The sequence below is a fragment of the Leptomonas pyrrhocoris genome (genome assembly GCF_001293395.1).
Source record: "Leptomonas pyrrhocoris isolate H10 chromosome Unknown, whole genome shotgun sequence".
Taxonomy (NCBI): domain Eukaryota; phylum Euglenozoa; class Kinetoplastea; order Trypanosomatida; family Trypanosomatidae; genus Leptomonas; species Leptomonas pyrrhocoris.
The window spans coordinates 698,830-717,673 of record NW_015438362.1 but is presented as its reverse complement, the minus strand read 5'-3'; the positions used below and the strand labels follow the sequence as shown (position 1 = coordinate 717,673).

Genomic DNA, 18,844 nt, shown 5'->3' with positions numbered 1-18,844 from the left:
AAAAACACAAAGCACATCACACAGAAAGGCGTAATCTCTTAGCGTGGGACGCGGTTACGACGTCGTTCCCAACGACACATGATGGTCAGTACTGTAAGTCAATGAAGAAAAAATTAAAAACAAACGCGGGGGTGAGTGGGTGTCGTGGTTTTACTTTTTCGCGGCGCGGGTCGGCGGGACAACCAAAAAAAGTCGTCACCAGCAGGATTCGAACCTGCGCGCGAGATCGCAGTTGATTTCGAGTCAACCCCCGTAACCACTTGGGTATGGTGACTGCACAACCGACAACCGATTTGAACCCGTTCACACTTCTCGCGAGAGGCAAGCCATGTACTTAGCGTTGCGAGTGGTAACGCGGTGAAAAAAAAATTTCTTGTTTTCAGTCTTCCCTCAGAAGAAGATCGAAAAAGGCGACAATCTCGTCCAGCGACGACTGCAGCGCGATGTCGCTGTCCAGGCGGCACACATGCGCCTGCGCCACGCACTGTTCATCTCTGCGCAGCTTTTCCAGCGTCTGCTTCGTGCGGGAATGTCCGAGCACCACGGCCTCTTGGTAGGGCCCGAACAGAACGACGGCCATCAAATACAGGAGTGTCTGCTCCATCTTGTAAAGCAGCCACACGACCCGCTCCACCAGCCGCGTGCATAGCGTCGTGAGTTTGCTGCCTGGGCCTCGCTCTTCTTGATACTGCTCGGACAAGAAGAAGAATGGATGCCACAAGCACCAGAAGACGTGGTAAGGCCACGCTACACTACGCACGACGGTGCGGCCCACACGCTTTACCCGACTGCGAGAGGCGGGTGTCTGCGGGGACTGCAGCACGCGCACCTTCACCTCAAAGTTGCCGTCCAGCAGCGCTTCGTCCGAAACGGCGACAGTGCCAATATGCAAAGTGCTGTCCACATCTTTCCGCACCCCTGCCGCTGCGGCCGTCAGCTCATCGCCCACCAGCTGCGTCCCGACCAGCATGAAGCGCGGCATCGTCTTGAACCGGTTGCTGCTGTTGTGCGGGTTTCCCGGTCCGCTCACGCTGGCGCTGGTAGAGAGGACGTTGCACACCCAGTCGTACCAGTCGGACAGGTAGACCGTGCTCGTGAGGTCGCGGCGGTGGTACACGAAGATGACGCCGTCGTACCGAATGTTGCGCAGCGGCAGCCGGGCGATGTCGCGGTAGCCGTGCGAACCGCCCAACTCGTGGAACTCCACGGTCTGCCGCACGGTGCAGCGCTGCTGAAGAGGTGTAGGGTGGCTCATAAGCTGACTCGGGGGTGGGTTGCTGGTGGAGGAGCTAAAGGTGTTGTTGCTGTCTCCCCCACCTGGCACCGAAACGGCTGCCGAAGTTCCACGATACTGTAGGCCGCCACCGCCACCGCCCGTCGTGGGCACCGTGCCGTAAACAGAAGGGTAACCTCCGTAGCTGTTGTGGTCTGGTGGGTGATTGAAGGAGGACGACGACGCTGCAATGCCGTTTGCTATCGGCGTAGGTGGGAAGAGAGCCGGCATGCTGAGCTCGCTCGCATGCGGCACATTGCACAGGACGGTGGTGCTGCGCTTTAAGGCATCGATGGCGATGCCTACCGTCGGCCCCCACTCCGGACCGAGATTGTCCTCGTCTGCGGCGCCCTCCGCCGTGGCACTGCTGTTGAAGGCGGAGTACTCCTCCGTGCTCGTTTCGATGGCTGTGTCGCCAAAAATTTGGTCGCACAGACGACGAATGAGCAGCGTTTTCCCGACGCGGGTCTCGCCTACCACGAGGATGCGGGTGACGCGCTCGCGGTCGTTGGCGCTACCCGCATTGCCATTTCCGTTGTTGGTGCTCACACAAACGCCACCTACCGCCACCGAGCCAGACGGTGCAGCAAAAGAAGTGGGTTTTGCATAATAGCCAAAGCCGGACATTACGAAAGAGCAGAACGATTTATAATACCACTAAGTTCAATGAAGCCAGGCACCGGCTCTCTTGTGAAGGCGAACGCGAATGCAAACTTCACTGTTCGTATGTGAGCAACCAAGACGGTGATGATAACAGCAAAAAAGGGGGGGGACTGAAGATATAGATGGTAAAACCTGGGATGAAAATATCGCCCGACAGGAAGTTTAACAATCAAACAAAGTAGTAGTACTAATAAATCGATCAGAAAAACAAAACAAATCTACGAGAAGATGCAATAGAAAAAATCAAATTGAAAATGTGGAAGGAAGGCGCTTACGACCGGCACAGATCAATGAATCGGAATAGAGATGAAATAAATAGCAGCAGCAGCAACAAAATGTTCGGTGTATCGAGCGTCAATCTCACACTGTGTGTATCGTATCTGATATTGACTACCGGTAACCATCAGGGGAGAAAAAAAAAAGCGGAAGTACTTTCACGAGTGAGTGTAGAACACGCAGTCAGAGGATGAAGTGGGAAGAAGATGGGAACAGAACAGCTTTGGAGACGAAAAAGACATGGAGGGGAAAAAGCAACTTTTTGATTGTCTAAACCTTCCACTGGAACACATGCTTCTGTTCGCACGGCACGGCGTTGCCCTCCTCCCCCCCCCCCCCCCGTCGCATTGCTGAAGCGTTGCGCACACTAATGAGCGCACATTATTTTAAAAAACGTTTGGGGGGTTCGGGGCCATTCGAGTTGTGTAAACGGTCTTTTTAGAAATCCATTTCTTTACAAAGCGAGTCGCTATAACACGCGGTACTGAATGCGCACAACGCCGCATCCGCAACAACGCCATTCGAAGTCGCTCAACAAAGCTTGCGTTTGCATTCAACAACACCAAAGATAGCTTACTCACGCAGTCGCCACATCTTCACACTCTTGTCGCTCTCCACCGTGATGAGGCGCGTGCCGGAGACGTCATAGGTCATGCCATTGATCCCGCCCTCTCCATTCAATGTCCCTGGCAAGGGCTTCGTCTTGGTCCACTGATAGGGGGCGTAGTGCTTTCCCGCTACCCGTCGCGGCTGCGGACAGTTCCAGTCGTAGAAGGCCAGCTCCCCATCCTGACTTCCCACGGCCAAGACGTTGTGCGGACTCATCGCGCAGCAGCTCCATCGGTAGGACAACTCCTCCGCCTCCCCCCTCTCTTTCTTCGCCGCGTCCGTCACGCGGGTGCTAGCGTTGGTGACGTAGTCGCCGGAGGGCAGGTCCCACACGCGTATCTCATCTGCACCGCACGAGACAAGGGCGCTGCCGGACGCCGTGAAGGTCAGCCCCCGCACCGGCTTTTTATGCCGCGTCAGCCGCTTCACCGGCTTACCGGAGGCCAGATCCCACAGGTAGATAAAGCCATCACTGCCGCCGGAAATCACCTGCGGCTCCTCCTGCTGCACCACGAGTGACATGACGCTATCTGTGTGTCCCGACATGGTGTGCACCACTGCGCGGGAGCGCAGGTCGAACACCCGCACCGTCTTGTCACGGCTACCGCTGATCACCACGTCCAGCGTGGGGTGCGCAGCGACGCAGTGGACGGAGCTCTTGTGCCCAAAAAACTCACGCACGACTTCATTTCGTTCCAGATCCCAACACTTGACGGAGTGGTCGTCGCTGCCGCTGAACATGTACGGCGACACCCTGCTGAGCGCGATAGACCGCACCGCCTCCTTGTGCCCCGTCAGGTTCATCTTCAGCGCACCGGTCTCCAAGTCCCACACCTTGATAATCGCGTCGAAGCCGCCGGTGGCAAACCACTTGTTGCCCGGCTCCACCGCCGTCGTCCACACCCAGCCCTGATGACCGACAAGCACCTTTGACAGCTTCCACTTCGGAGGTGATTTGTACTGCTGCGCCTCCGCCTCCTGCGCGGCGGCCTGCGAGACAACAAGCGCACTGCGCGCCTTCAGCTGCTCGGGACTGATGGACACGATGTCGTCCTCGTCGCGGCTGCGCTTGTGCGCCGTGGTCAGTGCAGCAGAAATGGTAGGCGTGATACGAGACGACAGGTTGGCGGACGGTGCGGCGGTCTTGTCGGCCACCACCGTCACGATGCCATGGCAGACCGCGTCGATGAGAGTGAATGACTCGGCAGCTCTGCTGGCGTCGTCGGAAGAACCGCTAGTCGTTGCGGTGGAGACAGCAGAAGCTGCTGGGGGAGCCGAGCGGGGGTACAAGGAACGCCACAGCGTTTTTGCTCGGACGTTCATGGCCTCAGTGAAGAGGTCGCTGCCACTACTGTTGGTCGTCGTTGGAGCGCTGGCCGGGTGACTTTGGCTGCGAGGGAAGAGAGAAATGGCAGCAGGATCAAACGCCGGGACACCCAACACCGCCACGCCGTGCAGGTTTTCGGAGCTGTGTGTGTTGCTAGCCAACAACTCAAGCATGCTCGAGGTGTTCATTTCGTCTCCACGATGGATTTACTAACTGTTTCTTGGAGGCTTTTGCATTGAAGAGAAAACAAAACCAGAAGAACGAAGAAGGGACAGAAGATCAGGGCAGAGAAGAGATGCGAGTCAGTAAAGAACATTAGGTGTCAACAGTTCATGCGGCTGCGGAGGATCGATGCATAACGTCAGCAATAAATCAAAAAAAAACTACTGCTCTCCGCTTGAGTTTCATGCATCCGTGTGATTGCCACGACACCGCAGAAGACCTCACAAAACCAATAATAATAGCAAAGAGAAGGGCCAACACAACGCACGGCAGCAGCGAGAGAGTTTGAAAAGGCACAAGCACCGTCTTTTTTATTACGTTCTTCGTTATGCTGGGACACAAAGAAAGGTGAAAAGCACCCAACGAACACCGCAACAGAACCCACGAAGCAGTATTCTACCTCGTTTGCACCGGAAACATAATCCTTACGACGCTTCCTCCTGAGTAGCCCGCATCGCGGTGACAGGATCAGAGTCCGGCACGTACGCCTCCCACTTTGGAGGCTTGACACGCACCGGAATGTTGTCAGCAAGTCCGTCTAACGGAGTGCCACGAAACACATCTGCGAGCAACCCACGCGTGTACTCAATTGGCTCGTAGCCGTCTGCCACCATACGCGCAAACACGCGTTGCGCCGCCTCGTAGTCCTTCGCCGCCGTGCAGGCACCAAGAAGTGTATTGTAGGTCACCTCATTCGGCCGCACCTGGCTCGGGTCGGTCATCTTCGATTCCAAGAGAGCAATGGCCGGCGCACATACACCCGCGCGGCGACAGCCGTCCATGGCGGCCGTGTACGTCAGCACGTTCGGGGCAATCAGAAGCTCCTCGCACTGGTCAAGCACCCGGAACGCCTTTTCCCACTTCCCACAGCGCGCGCAGGCCGTGACGAGCGCCGTCATGGTGCGCACGTTTGGCGGCACCTCAGCCAGTCGCATTTCGGCGAAGAGCCGCAGCGCTAAGTCGATCTTCTTCGCCACGGCGCACCCATTCAGGAGAGTGGTGTAGGTGTACACGTTCGGCTTCACCTGGTTCGCTTTCATTTGGCGGAACACTGTCATGGCGGCGTCCATCTGCCCAGCCCGGCTGCATGCCTTCAGCACCGTCGTGTAGTGGTACACATTGCGGTGCACCAGGCTTGATTGCTGCAGCTGCTCGAAGGTCTGCAGAGCACCCTCCCAGTTGCCGGAGCGGGCAAAGTTGTTGAGTTCATCGGTGAGCCATCGAGAGGTGAAGCGCGCGACACGCGCTTGGGACAAGCTAGCCATGAGCTGTGAAGACACCGATAAAATCTGCGAGAGACAGAGGGGACAAAAATAAGAGGAGCTGCGATCGGAGGCAAGTCTGCAAAAAGTTGCGAAAGACGCAAGAAGAAAGGAAAAGAGAAGAGGAAGCGTGGTGGGACGGATTCTTTGGCGTTTGTGTGTGAGTCTGCGCCTTTTACTATGAGACCGCAGTCAGCTCAGCCACAGTGCAGTGATACGCGGCTCAACTGGCCCTTTTGGTTGTTATTGTTTTGCTTCTCCTCAGCTGCTTTGTTGGGTGTAGAGAAGAGGGCAAGAAGAGAAAGGAAATGATGAAGAGGAAAGAACCTGAGTTCATCGGTAGAAAGCGAGAGAGAAAGAAGGGAAGGCTCCTGTGCGTTCAGCCTCGCTGTCCCCAAGAACAGGAACACAAAAAGACCTACGCAGCCAGCAAAGCATTTCGAAAGACACGGGCGCAAAACACAGTAACCACGTCAATCGGCATTATTTCGTTTTTCTTCATTCGCTGGCACGGTCCCAGTATGGGACAGGGACACCAGCATCGACAAAAAAAAGTCATCCGATGTAGGTACAGAAAGTGCTGCATCGTTTAAGTACGACTTGCGTTCATTGGTCGGTCTTCCCCTCTCTTTTTTTAAGAGGGAGGGAGAGGGCCGTGTTCACGAGGTCCACAACCGGCACCGCAGTTTTTGGAAATAGTGCGTCTTTGCTCGCACCAGCCATGAAAAGTGGGGCAGCCAACCCGGTACCAGTGCCTCGTAGACGTTAAAGGCCACGTTCGTGTACGACTTGGAGATCTCCAGCGTGTAAGTATCCGTTTCTGGGCTGCCCGGTGCGACGCACACGACCACGCTCTCATTCCACCCACGCAAGTTCACCGCTTGCACGTTGCCATCGCCAAAAAGTTTCCCGTAAGGGGCGAGTCCTTCCGCCGAGGGCAGCTGATGCTCGTTCATCACGAGCAGGCCCCCGGCAGCGAGCTTCTCCCGTGCGGCGGCGACCCAGGGGTGCAAGTTCTGCATGGTGGCCTCCATCGGCTCGAAAATGTCCATGAAGATAAAGTCGTAGACGTGGTGCGGCAGCGCACGCAGACACCCCTCGGCGTCCTGAAGGTGCACCTTCATGTGGTCATCGCCTTCGTCGAGGGTGCCCACGCGCAGGCACGCCGCCACCACCGCAGGCTCAACTTCCACCACCTCGATCATCGCTGCCGGTCCGAGGACGGCGCGGAGGGCGAGGGCCATGCTGTTGCCGCCCATGCCAAGGATAAGAATTCGCGACGACGCAGCCGGGCACCACCCCCGCAACTCCGCAAACGCACCCGCGGCGTCTTCGGTAGAATGCGTCATCGCCTCCTTGCGCAGCATCAAGGAAGGCGTCATCTGTGGTGAAGCGGTCATCGCGTCCTTTCTCCCCACACGACTAACAGAGGACTCTTGGCAGCTGTGCGTACACGCCTGCATGGCCGGCTCCAGCGCCCGGCTCAGCTGGGCGATGTGACACCTCCTCACCTCACAGGCGTGGATCAGCCGCAAGGAAGTGAAAACAAGAAAAGAAAATGACACCATCGCACCAGCAACGCACTGCAAGACGGCCGGAGAGTCGCGCAGCACCACCGACTGAACGTGGAAGCTGTGTTCACTACCGGGTCCTTTCTTATACGCATCCTCGTGGACAAAATGCAGCGTGTCGATCGTGTACGCCGACGTGTCTGCGTTGCCGTTGCGATGACTGCTTTCTGAAGAGCTCATAGGGAACCTATTTGGTGCGCGGTTTGTGTTGGTGCCGCCGGAGCGAACAAGTCGCCCGCCGTTGACCTCGTGTAGGTGGACCTGCGTCCGAGCCCACACGACATCGACACGCTTGAAGACTTTGCAGGGGATGCGGCAGAGCAGCCGCGTGGTGCGCTGCGTCACTTCCGGCTTGCGGCCAGACCCCAGACGCAGGTCAGTGAAGCACCGCCAGAAGGGTAATGTGCGATCAAACTCAATCTCCACTCCTCGTACGATGGCGGCGTCGCTTATTTTCCGTCGACGCACCGAGTGGAACTTCAGCACGTTGGAGCTGCGCTTACGCCTCTCTGTGCGTGCAGACATCGGCTCCTCCCGTCGTGAAGAATGGTACTGTTATAATAATAATAATAATAATAATAATAACTACTTATGCAGAAACAACAAAGAATGATGACGCATCTATGTGTGTGTGTGTATGCGTGTCTGTGAGTGTATATGCGCGGGTGCGGGAGTCTATGAGAAATGCTGTGAGAACTGCAAAAAGAAGGAAAGAAAAGTCACCCAGATGACCACCGATTCAGAATGCTTACACGGTAGGAGTTGGTGGTGGGCACCGTCGTCCAGCGAAGAGCTTCAATGTGGGAGTACGACGTACAAACTCCGGTCCATAATGCGCAACCTGTGCACCGCGATGACGAGCGTTTCAAAATAGTAATATATATATATGCGGGTCGCAATGCAGTGGTGGTGTTCTCAGCGTAACGTCATCTATGCAAAAAAAAATATATATATATATGTTCGAACTACTTTGCAAACGCCACCCCTACACACGCCGTTGCTTAATGCGAAAGGCGTCGTGTCGGATCCGCATGAGAGCTGACAGCAAGAGCTTTGCGACCACCTAGCGGTGAGGAGGCGGACCCGTCGACAGCAAACGAGACCGTTCGCCTCTGCTTGCGCCGCTGGGCGCTGGAGGTGAGCTGCGCCGCGACTGTCCCTTTCAGCGCGGATGGCTTCTCAGACGAGTGCGACCGTGCCGCTGCGCTACCGTCTGCCTGGTGCCGGTTCGCCGCCCTAGCGGCAAGACTTCGGCCCGAAAACGTGTTGGGGGAAAGAGAGGAGAACAGGGAGGTCTTCTCACGGTGCGCCTCGGCACCCACGTCGCGACAGGTCGGCAGCATCAGCGGCAGAGATGGACGAGGCATGTACGCGGCCTCTGCACTATCAGCGTCGCCACGATCATTCGCCGCGGTGTAGGCGTAACCTTCCACATCGTCAAGGTACACGGTGTCGTCGTCGCCTTCCTCCTCGGACCGGATGTAGCCGGGAAGGGGATGAAGCGGCGCCGTGGACGAGGCGGGGTAGTGTTCCGACTCTTCCAGAGCGTCGTACAGCACGCGCTCGGATGATGTTAGCTCATTCACCCACGTGCGTGCGTTCTCCCCGCACTCCACCCCATTCGCCGGTGACAGCGTGCGCTGGGTCGATGGGGAGCAGGAGGAGCGCCGCCGCTGCTGCTGCCGTTGCGCCGTCTGCAGCGTGAAGGGACTCAGAACCGTTGTCCCGGTAACGAAATTGAGATTGGCGGCGGACTTGTGACGGGGCAGGCCCATCGTGCGCACGAGTTCCTCCTGTGCCGCCTTGCGCTGTCGGGCCGTCTTTTGGCGCTCTAAGAAGCCTGTCACACCCGTGACCTGATTCACCGAGGGTCCGCGCTCCTCCGACTTTTCGGCGCAGCCGGTCGTGCGAGGAGAGGCAGCAGCGCCGTCGTGTCGGTCGACGTTCGTGCGTGGCCGAAAAGTGCACTCGACAAGCTCCTGAACCACCTCGCCCTCTCTGCGTTCCTGAATGAGGTCCCGCCGCTCCTGCAGAAAGTCGAGTTGGCGTTGGTAAAAGTGCTCAATTTGATCACGTGTGACCATGGAACGCTTCCGCGGCGGTTGCTGCGGTGGCTCCGCCCTCGCGCCATCCGTGGAAAGACCCTGCGATGCAGAAGGCGACGCGGAACGAGTGTTGAGACTGTCAGATCGTCGCGTGTTGGGCGTCGGCTCGTAGAGATCTTTCTTTTCGTCGTCGATTTCAGCTCTTTTTTGCGCCAATGGCGGTACTGCGCCGGTCAGTCTTTTGACGACGTCACCGTCACGCAGCGGCTTCATGCGCTTCAGAACGTACTGAGTTCCAGGCGACAGCTCTGGACGGAAAGGGCACTCCTGTGCGTTCAGCGAAGCCTCACGTCGCCGACGCGCCACTTCGCTTGCCTTCTTCGCACTGTAATAAAGTCGCTCATTTAAAACCTTTGTGTTCGCCTTGTATGCCTTTGTTGTCGCTGCTGCCGCTACTAACCTGTCGCCTGCGTCGCTATTCGTTGTGCCTCTTGCTGCATTCGGCGATGCGGCCATCTTTGGTTCCACCTCTGCATTCAGGTTGGCTTCTTCTTCCCTTACCTGCGCGTAAAGCGCCTGTCTGCATACGAAGTCCTGCTCGAAAAAGTGTCGATGAGGGCCGCTGGCGATCCACTTGCTGGAGGTTGGGTTGGTCCGCGGCTGATACGGCGGTTCCTCCTCATGGGCAAACGCGGAGCTCGTAGAGGTCTGCTTGCCACTACCGTCGAGCACACCTCTCTTGTCGCGCGCACTGTTGATCTTTTCGTGCTGACGAAGTGGTTGACTCAGCTTGCGCTGCCGTGCAACAGCATGGGCGTAGAGTGCATCACTGCGACGACTTACATCGCGACTGCCGCTCGTGCTGTGCTGAATCACCGTGAACGGCGCGCCGTCAGCGGTGCGGTCCAGCAGCTCTTCCAGCTCTGCTTTTCGAGCCTGCACAACCTCTCGCTGACGCGCATCGTCTAGTGCTGCCGAAGTGGCAGAAATCTGCGGTTGGAAGGAAAACGTTCCTGTTGCCTCTTTCTCCGCGCGTACGCGGTGCTGCGCCTTCTGCGCAAGAAAACGGGTGTTACGCTCTTCAAACTCTTCGCGCAAGCGTCGCCGCTCCGCAGGGTTCATTTGCTGGAGAGCACTGTCGCTGCCACCCGTCCCGGCAGCTTGGGCCGCCTGCAGGACAGCTTGTTCCTCTAGCACCTTCATCTCCTGCCGGCGCTGACGCTCGCGTGCGATTGTTTCGCCATAGTGCAGCAACCGTTCCTCGACTGGAACGTCGTCAAGGTGGCACAGCTCATCGGTGTACACGGGTGCTTGACGGTTGATGGCGGGTTGGAAGGCGTCGCGCAGGGCGGCAGCTTCCGCGCGGCGCTTCTGCTCCTCGCGATGACGGCGGCGCAGTTCGAGTTGCACGGCCTGTGCTGCGAGACGGTGAAAGACGGGCTTCGCCGGTGTCGTTGAAATGCTAACGGTTTCCCGGGGTTGTTCAACCAGTGCCTCATCGCCTCGCTCCTTCTTGGGAGGAACGTTTACCTCTCTCTCTAGCGTAGTGTACGCTGCGGTCTCACGCGATGGGCGGAAAGGGTAGTGCTGGCGGAACTCGCGCTCCTGCTGGGTCCTTTGCGCTTCTTCTCTCAGTCGTCGCATGTGCTCATCGAAGGCGTGGCGCTGCTTTGTGCCAAGTCGATAGTACCGAGCAAGAGGAGACGCGGCGGCTGCGTTGTCTGCCTTCATCACCGCCTCCGGCGCCTCCGCTGGCTTCAGTGACACGTCAGGCTGCGGAGTTACACCTTCCTTGCCGTCCACTTCATGTACGGTGTACTGCTCATCTTCGTCCGACTCGGAGAACATCTCCTTCTTTAGGCGATAAAATGTGCAGCGTTCTATGTTGCAGTCTATGTGGTACGTTTACCTGGGCAAAGAAGAAGAAGATAAAATCAAAGTATGGAGGGGTTGATGGCAAAACAAGCTTCACAAAAACACTAAAGCTCACTTCTTCCTTACTGTTAAGTTCTATGATCGTTGATTGTACGACCGCGTTCCATTCAAAGCGTGTTTGCCCGGGAATAAAGAAAAGTACGTCGTTGTGTAACGAGTGCAGTACGAGCACGGCACTGCCCTTTTTGATATACGTATTCGTGTGAGACTACAAAACACTGCGTGGTGTTATTATTATTATTATTCAGCGAGAAAGAGAGGGAATGAGAAGGGCGAGGAGGGCAGTCGAACTGGGTTTTGTTAGACTCCCGCTGCATCACATTCCGTGTGCTTCCATCCGCTGGCGAAAGAAAAAGTTTATTATTATTATTATTATTACGAGCATTTCAGGAAAAGGAGAAACGGGGGAAGACACGAGCCACGAGACGCGTCCTGCTGCCCTCGCCTCGCTTCATGCTCTGTCCTACTCCTGTAGCGGCAAACACAAAGAATCCTTCAATCGCCACCTTCACCCCGCCTTACCGCGCCAAGACTGCAACTTTGTTCATCCCTTAGCGTTTTAGTTCCACGATAGAAATATATAAATATATATATATATATATACATATGCTGCTACTTAACATCCGCAAGGAATACATGTATACCTTTTTGATACCAAGAAAGAAAAAAAAGGTTCACACGTACAGCCTCATGCATACATCGCTTTCGCAAGGTCAAATCGATGCTGGCGTTCCGCCTCCACCGCGTTAGCCTCGGCAGCGATCCTCCGCTGTTCCCGTCGCATATCTGCAGAAGCCAGGAACTGCTGCACTGCAGTGACCACCAGCGGACCACCCCCTTTCAGAACTCGACGGTGCTCATCGACGGTGTTGGGCAGCAGTTCCACATGGACGGCCTCGCTCGAAAGCCCAATAGCCTTCATGGCCACACTACGCACAGCAGGGAGGGCAGATGCAGCGCGTGCGTTGTACGACGCATCAGTGGCCAACAGAAAAAGCGCCGGCACCGCAATACCACGAAGAGCGGCTTTGTAAGCCTTCTCGTTCTGTTCCAGCACCGGCTGCCAGAGTGCCTCCTGCACAGTAAGGGTGTTCCCGTACCGCAGACGCGCCGGGGTAACCGGGATGTCGTAGAGGTCCTTCATGGCGCCCATGTCTGCCCCTCGATTCTCCTTCAACAACGCCTGTGCACGACTCACGCGGTGCTCCGTTGCGTCCGGGGCAAAGTGCTTGCTGCTTTCCGGGGAGACGACGCCACCGTGCAGCACCACACGCGTAACCACCTCCGCCTGCGACCCTGAGGCCAACACCTCCAGCACCACCTGGACGCCTGTGCCGCTGCCGTACAACACCACTTCAGTCATCTTACACTCCGTCGTGAGTGCGTGCAGCGCGGCGTTGACGTCGTCCGCATCCGACATGTGATCGCACACACCGAAGTCTACCCGGCTGCTGCCCAGCTCCACCTGCGCCACCGCCCAGCTCTCCTTGAGCCCGTCGAAGAGGTCGTGCGCGTAAGGAGTGGCGAGGAGGGCGTCCATTTGGGAGCCGACAACGAGAATGCACCGGTGCGCATCCCCCGCGACGAAGAGCGAGGTGCAGCGGAGACCGTCCCTCGCAATGGTGAAGAGGCGACCGTCCATGAGGTATATCAAAGGCTGTCGTTGAATTCAACTGTAGTGCTTTGTCCCGAAAAGGGTGTGTGTGAATGCAAGCGAACGTTTATTGTTTTTTTTTTTTGCCGAGGGCGACGGTAACGGTTCTCTGGTAGCATGGGAGGAAGAAGCACGGTGAAAAAAAACAAAGCAGTTACTCTCTGTTCATTTACTGCCTACTAACGCGAGTAGCGTTCCAATGCGGAGGACGATATGTCTGTGGCTCACGCGAACACAGAATAGAATTCAAAGACAGAGACAACAGGCATTCGAGCAATATAAAGCTCAAGCTGCAGCAGCCACAAGCGTTTCTCTTCAAAACATGCCATGGATTTCATTTCATTCGGCTGATTCCGCGTAATTTAATCACGCACATTTCAACGTTACGACCGACCGATAAACACAAACAAACAAGCAAACACAAAACTGAGTTTGTGCAGCTGAAAGCAATGCAACCGTTCTGTGAGGAGAGAGAGAGAGAGAGTACGCGCGTGTATCGAACAAAGCGACACACACAAAAACAAAGCCAGCTCGGTTAGACTTCTGACATTCTGTTCACGGCACCGCGTTGCACGAGCTGCTGCAGCTCCTGCGGCATATCCGGCGTAATCTCCTTCACAAAGTGCATCACCCGGTTCGCCAGGGCGCGGTAGACGAAGTCCTCCTCACACTTCATCTGTAGAAAATAGCGATTTGCCCGCTCCACCTCCTGCAGCGACATGGACTTCGCCATGGGCGCGGTGAAGGAGGCAAGAACCTTGATGGTGCGGATTGGGACCTCTTCGGAATAGCTCATGCCCATGAGAATGGGCTCCAAAAAAGACCAGTCTTTAAATCCGTACATGAACCCTTTTTGAGCGGCCTGTGTGTAGTACTCCGGGTTTCTGTACCCCAAGTGGGCTAGCCCACGTGTTGCGCGCGCTAGATCCAGCGAAGAGAAAATCTCCAGCCGCAGCTGTGCCTGGCGGCCGAAAACGTCGACGAGAGGGTGAGTGTGAGCAGGCGGGTAGTGAGCGACGATGTCCAGAATCTCCGCCAGCGCTGCAGGGTGGAGGTAGCGCGTGCACTCGAAGGCTCGGTCGAGTAAGATTTTCATGAGAACGTCGGAGTTGTGCGCCGCGCTGCTGCACACATCCATCACCGGTGCGAGGTGGCGCGGATCGAGCAGCGCGGCGTACCGTAGTAAACACGAAACAAGGCTGCTAAACACATCCTCGTGCAGTAGGTTCAGCCGCTGCAGGGCTACAAAAGCTTGCACGAGCGTCTTCTCATCCAGGTCGTTCGCAACGTCAACGAACGCGTCGGCGAAAATCTCCACGTGCTCGCGATTGGTGTACTCCAGCTGCGTAAAAGTGACCAAGAACGCCGTCAGCGTCGTCGCGTCCATGTTCTCTACGTGCTCTAGACCCGCCTCAACAAGCTTCGTAAAGGTACGCGTGTACTGTCTGCCAGCGTTTTGCAACGCAACCAGCGTGTTCGTGTAATCCTCGGGTTGAAAATCGGAGATGCGCTGCTCTGCAAGGCTGAAGGCTCTACGCAGGGTCGTGTAGGGCGTGCCGCGCGTCATGGCCAGCGACTTCGCCACGAGCGAGGCCTCTAACGGTCCCACATCATCTGCGAAGTTGAAGAGGCGCTTCGCAATTTTGTGCATCGCGTCCGCATCGGAGCAGCGCAGCTTTCCTAACTCCGACAGGGCCAACGCCAGCTGCGATGGACTGAACTCGTCGAGCAGCCGCGGCACTTTCTCCAGCACGGCCGCTATTTTCTTCTCATCCCGGGTGCCACCGTGGACATTCATGGCGCGCAGCACATCCAGCAACGTCTCAGGCGACACGGCGTCTTCCTCTGGCACCATCACTTCCTTTGAAGATGCGTTGATTCCTGCCTTGCGCAGCGTGTCCACGACCAGGCTCGCCTGAAACGGCGTCAGCACACTTTGATCGGCGCGGTTGAAGGAGTCGGCGACGCCCCGCATTACCTCGGCGTCTGCCATGAGGTCGATGGTGTCGCTGTTGTAGGCAACGAGACAGATTTGATAGACGTCCTGCGCATTAAACGGGACGAGGTTGAGGCGGATGCGGTGAAAGATGTACTGCAAGGACGCCCGCTGCGATCCAGTAGAGACGGCGGACTGGAACAGGTTCGCCGCCACCATGGCACCGCTTGCACGGTTCATCTTGCGCCTTTTCTATGTGCAAACAAGGGAGTACTAGAACAATAACAAAAAGGGTACACAACTGTGGATAGGAACGCAGATGTGAAGGCGCCTCAAACCACAATTCAAGGAGAATGGCGAAGAGCAATAACAAACAATATGTGGTGATCAACGCACTAGATCGACAGCAGCCAAAGCGCATGAGTTCCAGACGACAGAGAAGTAGAGGAGAAGATGGTACGAATGTAGAAGAGCCTCAGCAACAACACCAGCCCAGAATGCTTCGAAGTCACTTTTCCCTCTCGTGTTGTCAGAGCAGCAGGTTTTAAAAAGAGAGTTATTCGCAGCTGCTTATCCCACAGCACTGAGATAAATTTTCCTTCTGCTGGCTTGCCATCGGGTAGATAAACAACGACGTGGAAAACACAAAAGTGATCCACGCAGCTCTGTTACATCGACGTGACTGCATGAAGGACAACAAGAGAGCATTTCGTTATAACTAAAAAGATGTGACAAAAGCACTGGGCAACGTGGATAGAACAAATTCGGGTCGCACGAAACTTTTTCCTCTGAGTTAAAACCTACCTTTTCTTTTCTCCTCCACCACCCGTCCACACACACACACAGAGAGAGAGAGAGGGAAGTTTACAGCAGATCAGCCATGGGGTCGTGGTAGCCACCGCGACGCTTGCGCGATGAGGAGGAGTTCGCCGGAGCCCGTTGAGCGCGCTTCGCGTTGGCAAATATCTTCTGCAGCACTTCGCGGTCCGTGACGCCCAGTTTCACAAGCGCCTTGCGGCAGTGAGACAGTTCCTCATCGTTCAAGGCCGGTGCAACGGTGCAGATCACGCTCGTGAGCATGCCCAAGCCTTGCGGCAGCGCCGCCATCTCCGCCGTGCAGCAGTCGAACAGCGCCTGCACCTGCGCAAAGCTGCGCATGCCGCCTTTTTGGGTCTGTAAGACGTGCGCAATGGTGAAGAAGTCGTCGGTGAAGAGCTGCAGCGTGGCGAGCGAGGTGAGAACACTCCCCAGCGTCTCCGCGTCCATGGCCGTCGCACGCACGGCACACGCGTACGCGAGAGACACCACCGCGACCTGACCTTTAGCTGGCGGGTAGGTAGATAGGAGGTGGAGAACAAACTTCAGCTGCCCCACGGACAGCTTCCCAGACTCGTTCTCGAGTCGTGTGAGTAAGATGCGCATGCAGTCGGTGCTCAGGTGCATCGGCACAGCGGACAAGAGATCCATCACGTGATCGACGTGCCACAGATCCATCGTCGGGGCAAGGAACGTGAGACGATCAATCAGCTCCTTCAAGCCTTCCGGCTCGGTGCCGGGCGCAGCCAGAGACGTGGAAGCCTCCAAGAGCACCAGCACATCTTTCTCAGACGACGACGTCTTCCACCGCGCCACCCAGTCACGCAGGATGAGTTGTGTTGTAGCCGGCTGCTGCACATGGTACCGCGCCATGGATACCAAAAGAGTGCGGTGGTAGGCGGAGGAGACGGCATCCGGTAGCTTCTTCACCGCTTGTGCAACCAACGGCGTGAGCAGACGTTGCGAGGCGGTGGACGTGCTCTCTTGCCGCTCCACCGACTGGCAGAGCAAATACACCTCCTCCGCGGTGAGCTCCTGCACGTGTTCTAAGATGCGGTTCACAACTGCAACAAGTGAGTCCCGGGTGTATAGCCTGTGCAGGTTATAATAGAGAGTGCAGAGGTCGTGTCGCTGGAGGTGGTTCGCCACCTCGCACCCACGACGAGTGAGGAGAACGGTGTGCTCGTAGTTGGTGTAGTTCAGCTTCGCCAGAACCCTAATGAGTCGGGTGGTCTCCGTGGGAGAAAGCTGGCGTAGCACGGGTTCTAGTGCGCTGAGATACCTTTCCAAGTTTTCCGCACGCGTGCTACCGAGTGTTTCGCCAAGGCTTGGCACGTTGGACGAGTTAGAAGAGGGGACTTCTTGCTTCGTGAAGCCGCTTCGCGTCGAAGAGTTTTCTCCGCCGCCTCCTTTAGTCTTTGGTCGTCCTTCCCGCCTCCCTCTTCTATCGTTCGAATGCGAACTGCTGCTGTATCGATTTTGATTCAAGCGTTCCTTTTTTGCCGTCTGACGTGCTTCCCGTGCGTTAGCACGACCGTGTTCTTCTTCCACCTCTCGTTCCAGATCCATTATCGCCCTGTAATAATCCTGCGCAGTAACCGGCGAAGACAGCGTTGATGAAGCAGCGGTGGCCGCATTGCCGTCCCTGCTCATATCTGTTGTGCCACCAGCGAGTTCAGAAACAGAGCATGACGAAGAGGGGAGAGTGCTAGACGTTAGCACAGCGTCCAGCAACGACACTTGAAACGGCGTGGCACCTGCTCGTACGTCGTGATAGCGCTTCAGCAAAGCGCCCATCAGTTCACCGTCCCGATGGAGGCCGAGAATGTCGTTAGGATCTTTGAGAAGAATACCCAGCTTGTACAGTTCGGGCAGCTGTATTCGGTTCGCGTGCTTTGCCGTGTGCTTCATCAGCCGCACAAGGCTTGTGTGGCTGAGCGACGCCTGCTGCCCGCAAACACTCGTCTGTCGATAGAGACAGCAAACACGAGACGCGTACATGACTACCACTACCAGTTCTCTTGTTCCTTTGGTGGTGGGGAAAAGTGGTACGGTCGGTCCTGTGAGACACAAAAAACTCAGGTGCCGTTCAGGAGTTGAAAAGGGTAGTTTTTCCCACCGGAGAGTAAGATAGAGGAGAAGAGATCGACGAGTCATTTTGCATGAAGATTTGTAAACGGGTTGCGGGAGTGGAGCTAAACAACAGTCACGGCAGCGACAATCTCTCACGCATGCACACGCATACGAAGCCGAGCGTCCCCGACTGCCTACTGCAGCTATCGAACAGCACTCGTCTCATCGACGCTTGTTTTAGTGCCGGCTGCTCACACTGCAAAGGTGCTACGGTTCGCCGGTTAGGTTTTTTGAAATGCAGAGAAGACAACATGGATGCAACGACGCGGAGAGAATGGCGGCAAGAACCGGTCCAAACAAACATGACTCAGCGGTCGCAGCCGACCGACATTCAGGCACATCGCAAACAAACAAGCACAAACAAAGTTGTATACAAGCAGCGACAACAATCCCAGAAGCAGAAAAAGAGAGTTTTTCGGCTTCAACGCTCATCGCACCATCTCCTTCCACGGCTCGAAAAGAAGGTGGCTCGCCACAGAGACAGGGATGTCCACCCACGGCGGAACGCTGTTGCTCGGGTCCGCCAAGGCGCCCACGTCTAGCTCGTAATCCGGTTTGTTGTCCACATCCGTAACGCAGCGGCCATCTGTGAGGGGGTGGGTGGTGATCAGAACAAGCAGCCACGACGTCGTGAAGTAATAGAACAAGAACATCACCAAAATGGCGGGCATCGCGACAGCCCAGTAGCGGTCTGGGTAGTAGGTGAGGTGCATCGCGTGCAGCACCTCATCTGGCAGCACCGCCCACAACACATAGGTGACGGAGCACACCACAATCAGGATCGATGCGATGAAGCCATTGATGGCAATCTGCGCTCGTTGGTTTTGTTCCGACATGACTTTTTTCTTCTTTTTTAAAAAGAGATACAAATAATCTGTTGTGATTCTGTGACCTATGTTTAGGCTTTTGTTGATTGCGGACTACAACAGCTGAATGAAGTTGAAAGCAAAGATACGTACGGTGGACAGAAAAATCGAAGTAAAGTCGCATATGTGAATAACGGTCTTGTTTTGATTTCCCTCAAAAAACAAAAATGCCTTCGCGCACCCTAAGCGGCCGTTTGCGCTTGGAATTTAGTTACGCAACAGTTGAGGGGGCGCTGCAGCTGCTGGCTCATATTCG

General features: G+C 56.1%; 9 protein-coding genes and 1 non-coding gene across 11 annotated transcripts; all 10 read right to left on the bottom strand.

Moving 5' to 3' along the window:
* Window positions 1-193: 193 nt before the first annotated feature.
* ABB37_04190 lies at window positions 194-274 on the bottom strand. Its single transcript has one exon. It is a non-coding gene; the product is annotated as a tRNA-Ser (tRNA).
* Window positions 275-379: 105 nt separating this feature from the next.
* ABB37_03893 (hypothetical protein) lies at window positions 380-1,900 on the bottom strand (the record flags this gene model as incomplete). Its single annotated transcript, XM_015801368.1, has 1 exon — window positions 380-1,900. The coding sequence occupies one exon, from the start codon at window positions 1,898-1,900 to the stop codon at window positions 380-382; it is 1,521 nt and encodes a 506-aa protein (XP_015659988.1).
* Window positions 1,901-2,785: 885 nt separating this feature from the next.
* On the bottom strand, window positions 2,786-4,377 carry ABB37_03892 (hypothetical protein; the record flags this gene model as incomplete). The annotated part of the gene is made up of 1 exon (XM_015801367.1): window positions 2,786-4,377. The coding sequence occupies exon 1, from the start codon at window positions 4,334-4,336 to the stop codon at window positions 2,786-2,788; it is 1,551 nt and encodes a 516-aa protein (XP_015659987.1). The 5' UTR covers window positions 4,337-4,377.
* A 418-nt stretch (window positions 4,378-4,795) lies between these two features.
* ABB37_03891 (putative mitochondrial hypothetical protein) lies at window positions 4,796-5,902 on the bottom strand (the record flags this gene model as incomplete). Its single annotated transcript, XM_015801366.1, has 1 exon — window positions 4,796-5,902. Exon 1 carries the CDS (start codon window positions 5,633-5,635, stop codon window positions 4,796-4,798), a length of 840 nt encoding a protein of 279 aa, XP_015659986.1. The 5' UTR covers window positions 5,636-5,902.
* Window positions 5,903-6,291: 389 nt separating this feature from the next.
* On the bottom strand, window positions 6,292-7,728 carry ABB37_03890 (hypothetical protein; the record flags this gene model as incomplete). Its single annotated transcript, XM_015801365.1, has 1 exon — window positions 6,292-7,728. The coding sequence occupies one exon, from the start codon at window positions 7,726-7,728 to the stop codon at window positions 6,292-6,294; it is 1,437 nt and encodes a 478-aa protein (XP_015659985.1).
* Window positions 7,729-8,204: 476 nt separating this feature from the next.
* On the bottom strand, window positions 8,205-11,403 carry ABB37_03889 (hypothetical protein; the record flags this gene model as incomplete). The annotated part of the gene is made up of 1 exon (XM_015801364.1): window positions 8,205-11,403. The coding sequence occupies exon 1, from the start codon at window positions 11,094-11,096 to the stop codon at window positions 8,205-8,207; it is 2,892 nt and encodes a 963-aa protein (XP_015659984.1). The 5' UTR covers window positions 11,097-11,403.
* Window positions 11,404-11,871: 468 nt separating this feature from the next.
* Window positions 11,872-12,948, bottom strand: ABB37_03888 (putative mitochondrial paraflagellar rod component, putative (PFC19); the record flags this gene model as incomplete). 2 transcript variants are annotated; one of them, XM_015801362.1, is made up of 1 exon in its annotated part: window positions 11,872-12,948. In XM_015801362.1, the coding sequence occupies exon 1, from the start codon at window positions 12,823-12,825 to the stop codon at window positions 11,872-11,874; it is 954 nt and encodes a 317-aa protein (XP_015659982.1). In that variant the 5' UTR covers window positions 12,826-12,948. The 2 variants fall into 2 exon arrangements, with proteins under 2 accessions (XP_015659982.1, XP_015659983.1); XM_015801363.1 differs by having other exon boundaries at window positions 11,872-12,866.
* A 424-nt stretch (window positions 12,949-13,372) lies between these two features.
* Window positions 13,373-15,170, bottom strand: ABB37_03887 (putative mitochondrial mitochondrial RNA binding complex 1 subunit (MRB10130); the record flags this gene model as incomplete). The annotated part of the gene is made up of 1 exon (XM_015801361.1): window positions 13,373-15,170. The coding sequence occupies exon 1, from the start codon at window positions 15,011-15,013 to the stop codon at window positions 13,373-13,375; it is 1,641 nt and encodes a 546-aa protein (XP_015659981.1). The 5' UTR covers window positions 15,014-15,170.
* A 467-nt stretch (window positions 15,171-15,637) lies between these two features.
* Window positions 15,638-17,651, bottom strand: ABB37_03886 (putative mitochondrial hypothetical protein; the record flags this gene model as incomplete). Its single annotated transcript, XM_015801360.1, has 1 exon — window positions 15,638-17,651. Exon 1 carries the CDS (start codon window positions 17,588-17,590, stop codon window positions 15,638-15,640), a length of 1,953 nt encoding a protein of 650 aa, XP_015659980.1. The 5' UTR covers window positions 17,591-17,651.
* A 499-nt stretch (window positions 17,652-18,150) lies between these two features.
* Window positions 18,151-18,558, bottom strand: ABB37_03885 (putative mitochondrial hypothetical protein; the record flags this gene model as incomplete). The annotated part of the gene is made up of 1 exon (XM_015801359.1): window positions 18,151-18,558. One exon carries the CDS (start codon window positions 18,556-18,558, stop codon window positions 18,151-18,153), a length of 408 nt encoding a protein of 135 aa, XP_015659979.1.
* Between the last annotated feature and the right edge of the window lie 286 nt (window positions 18,559-18,844).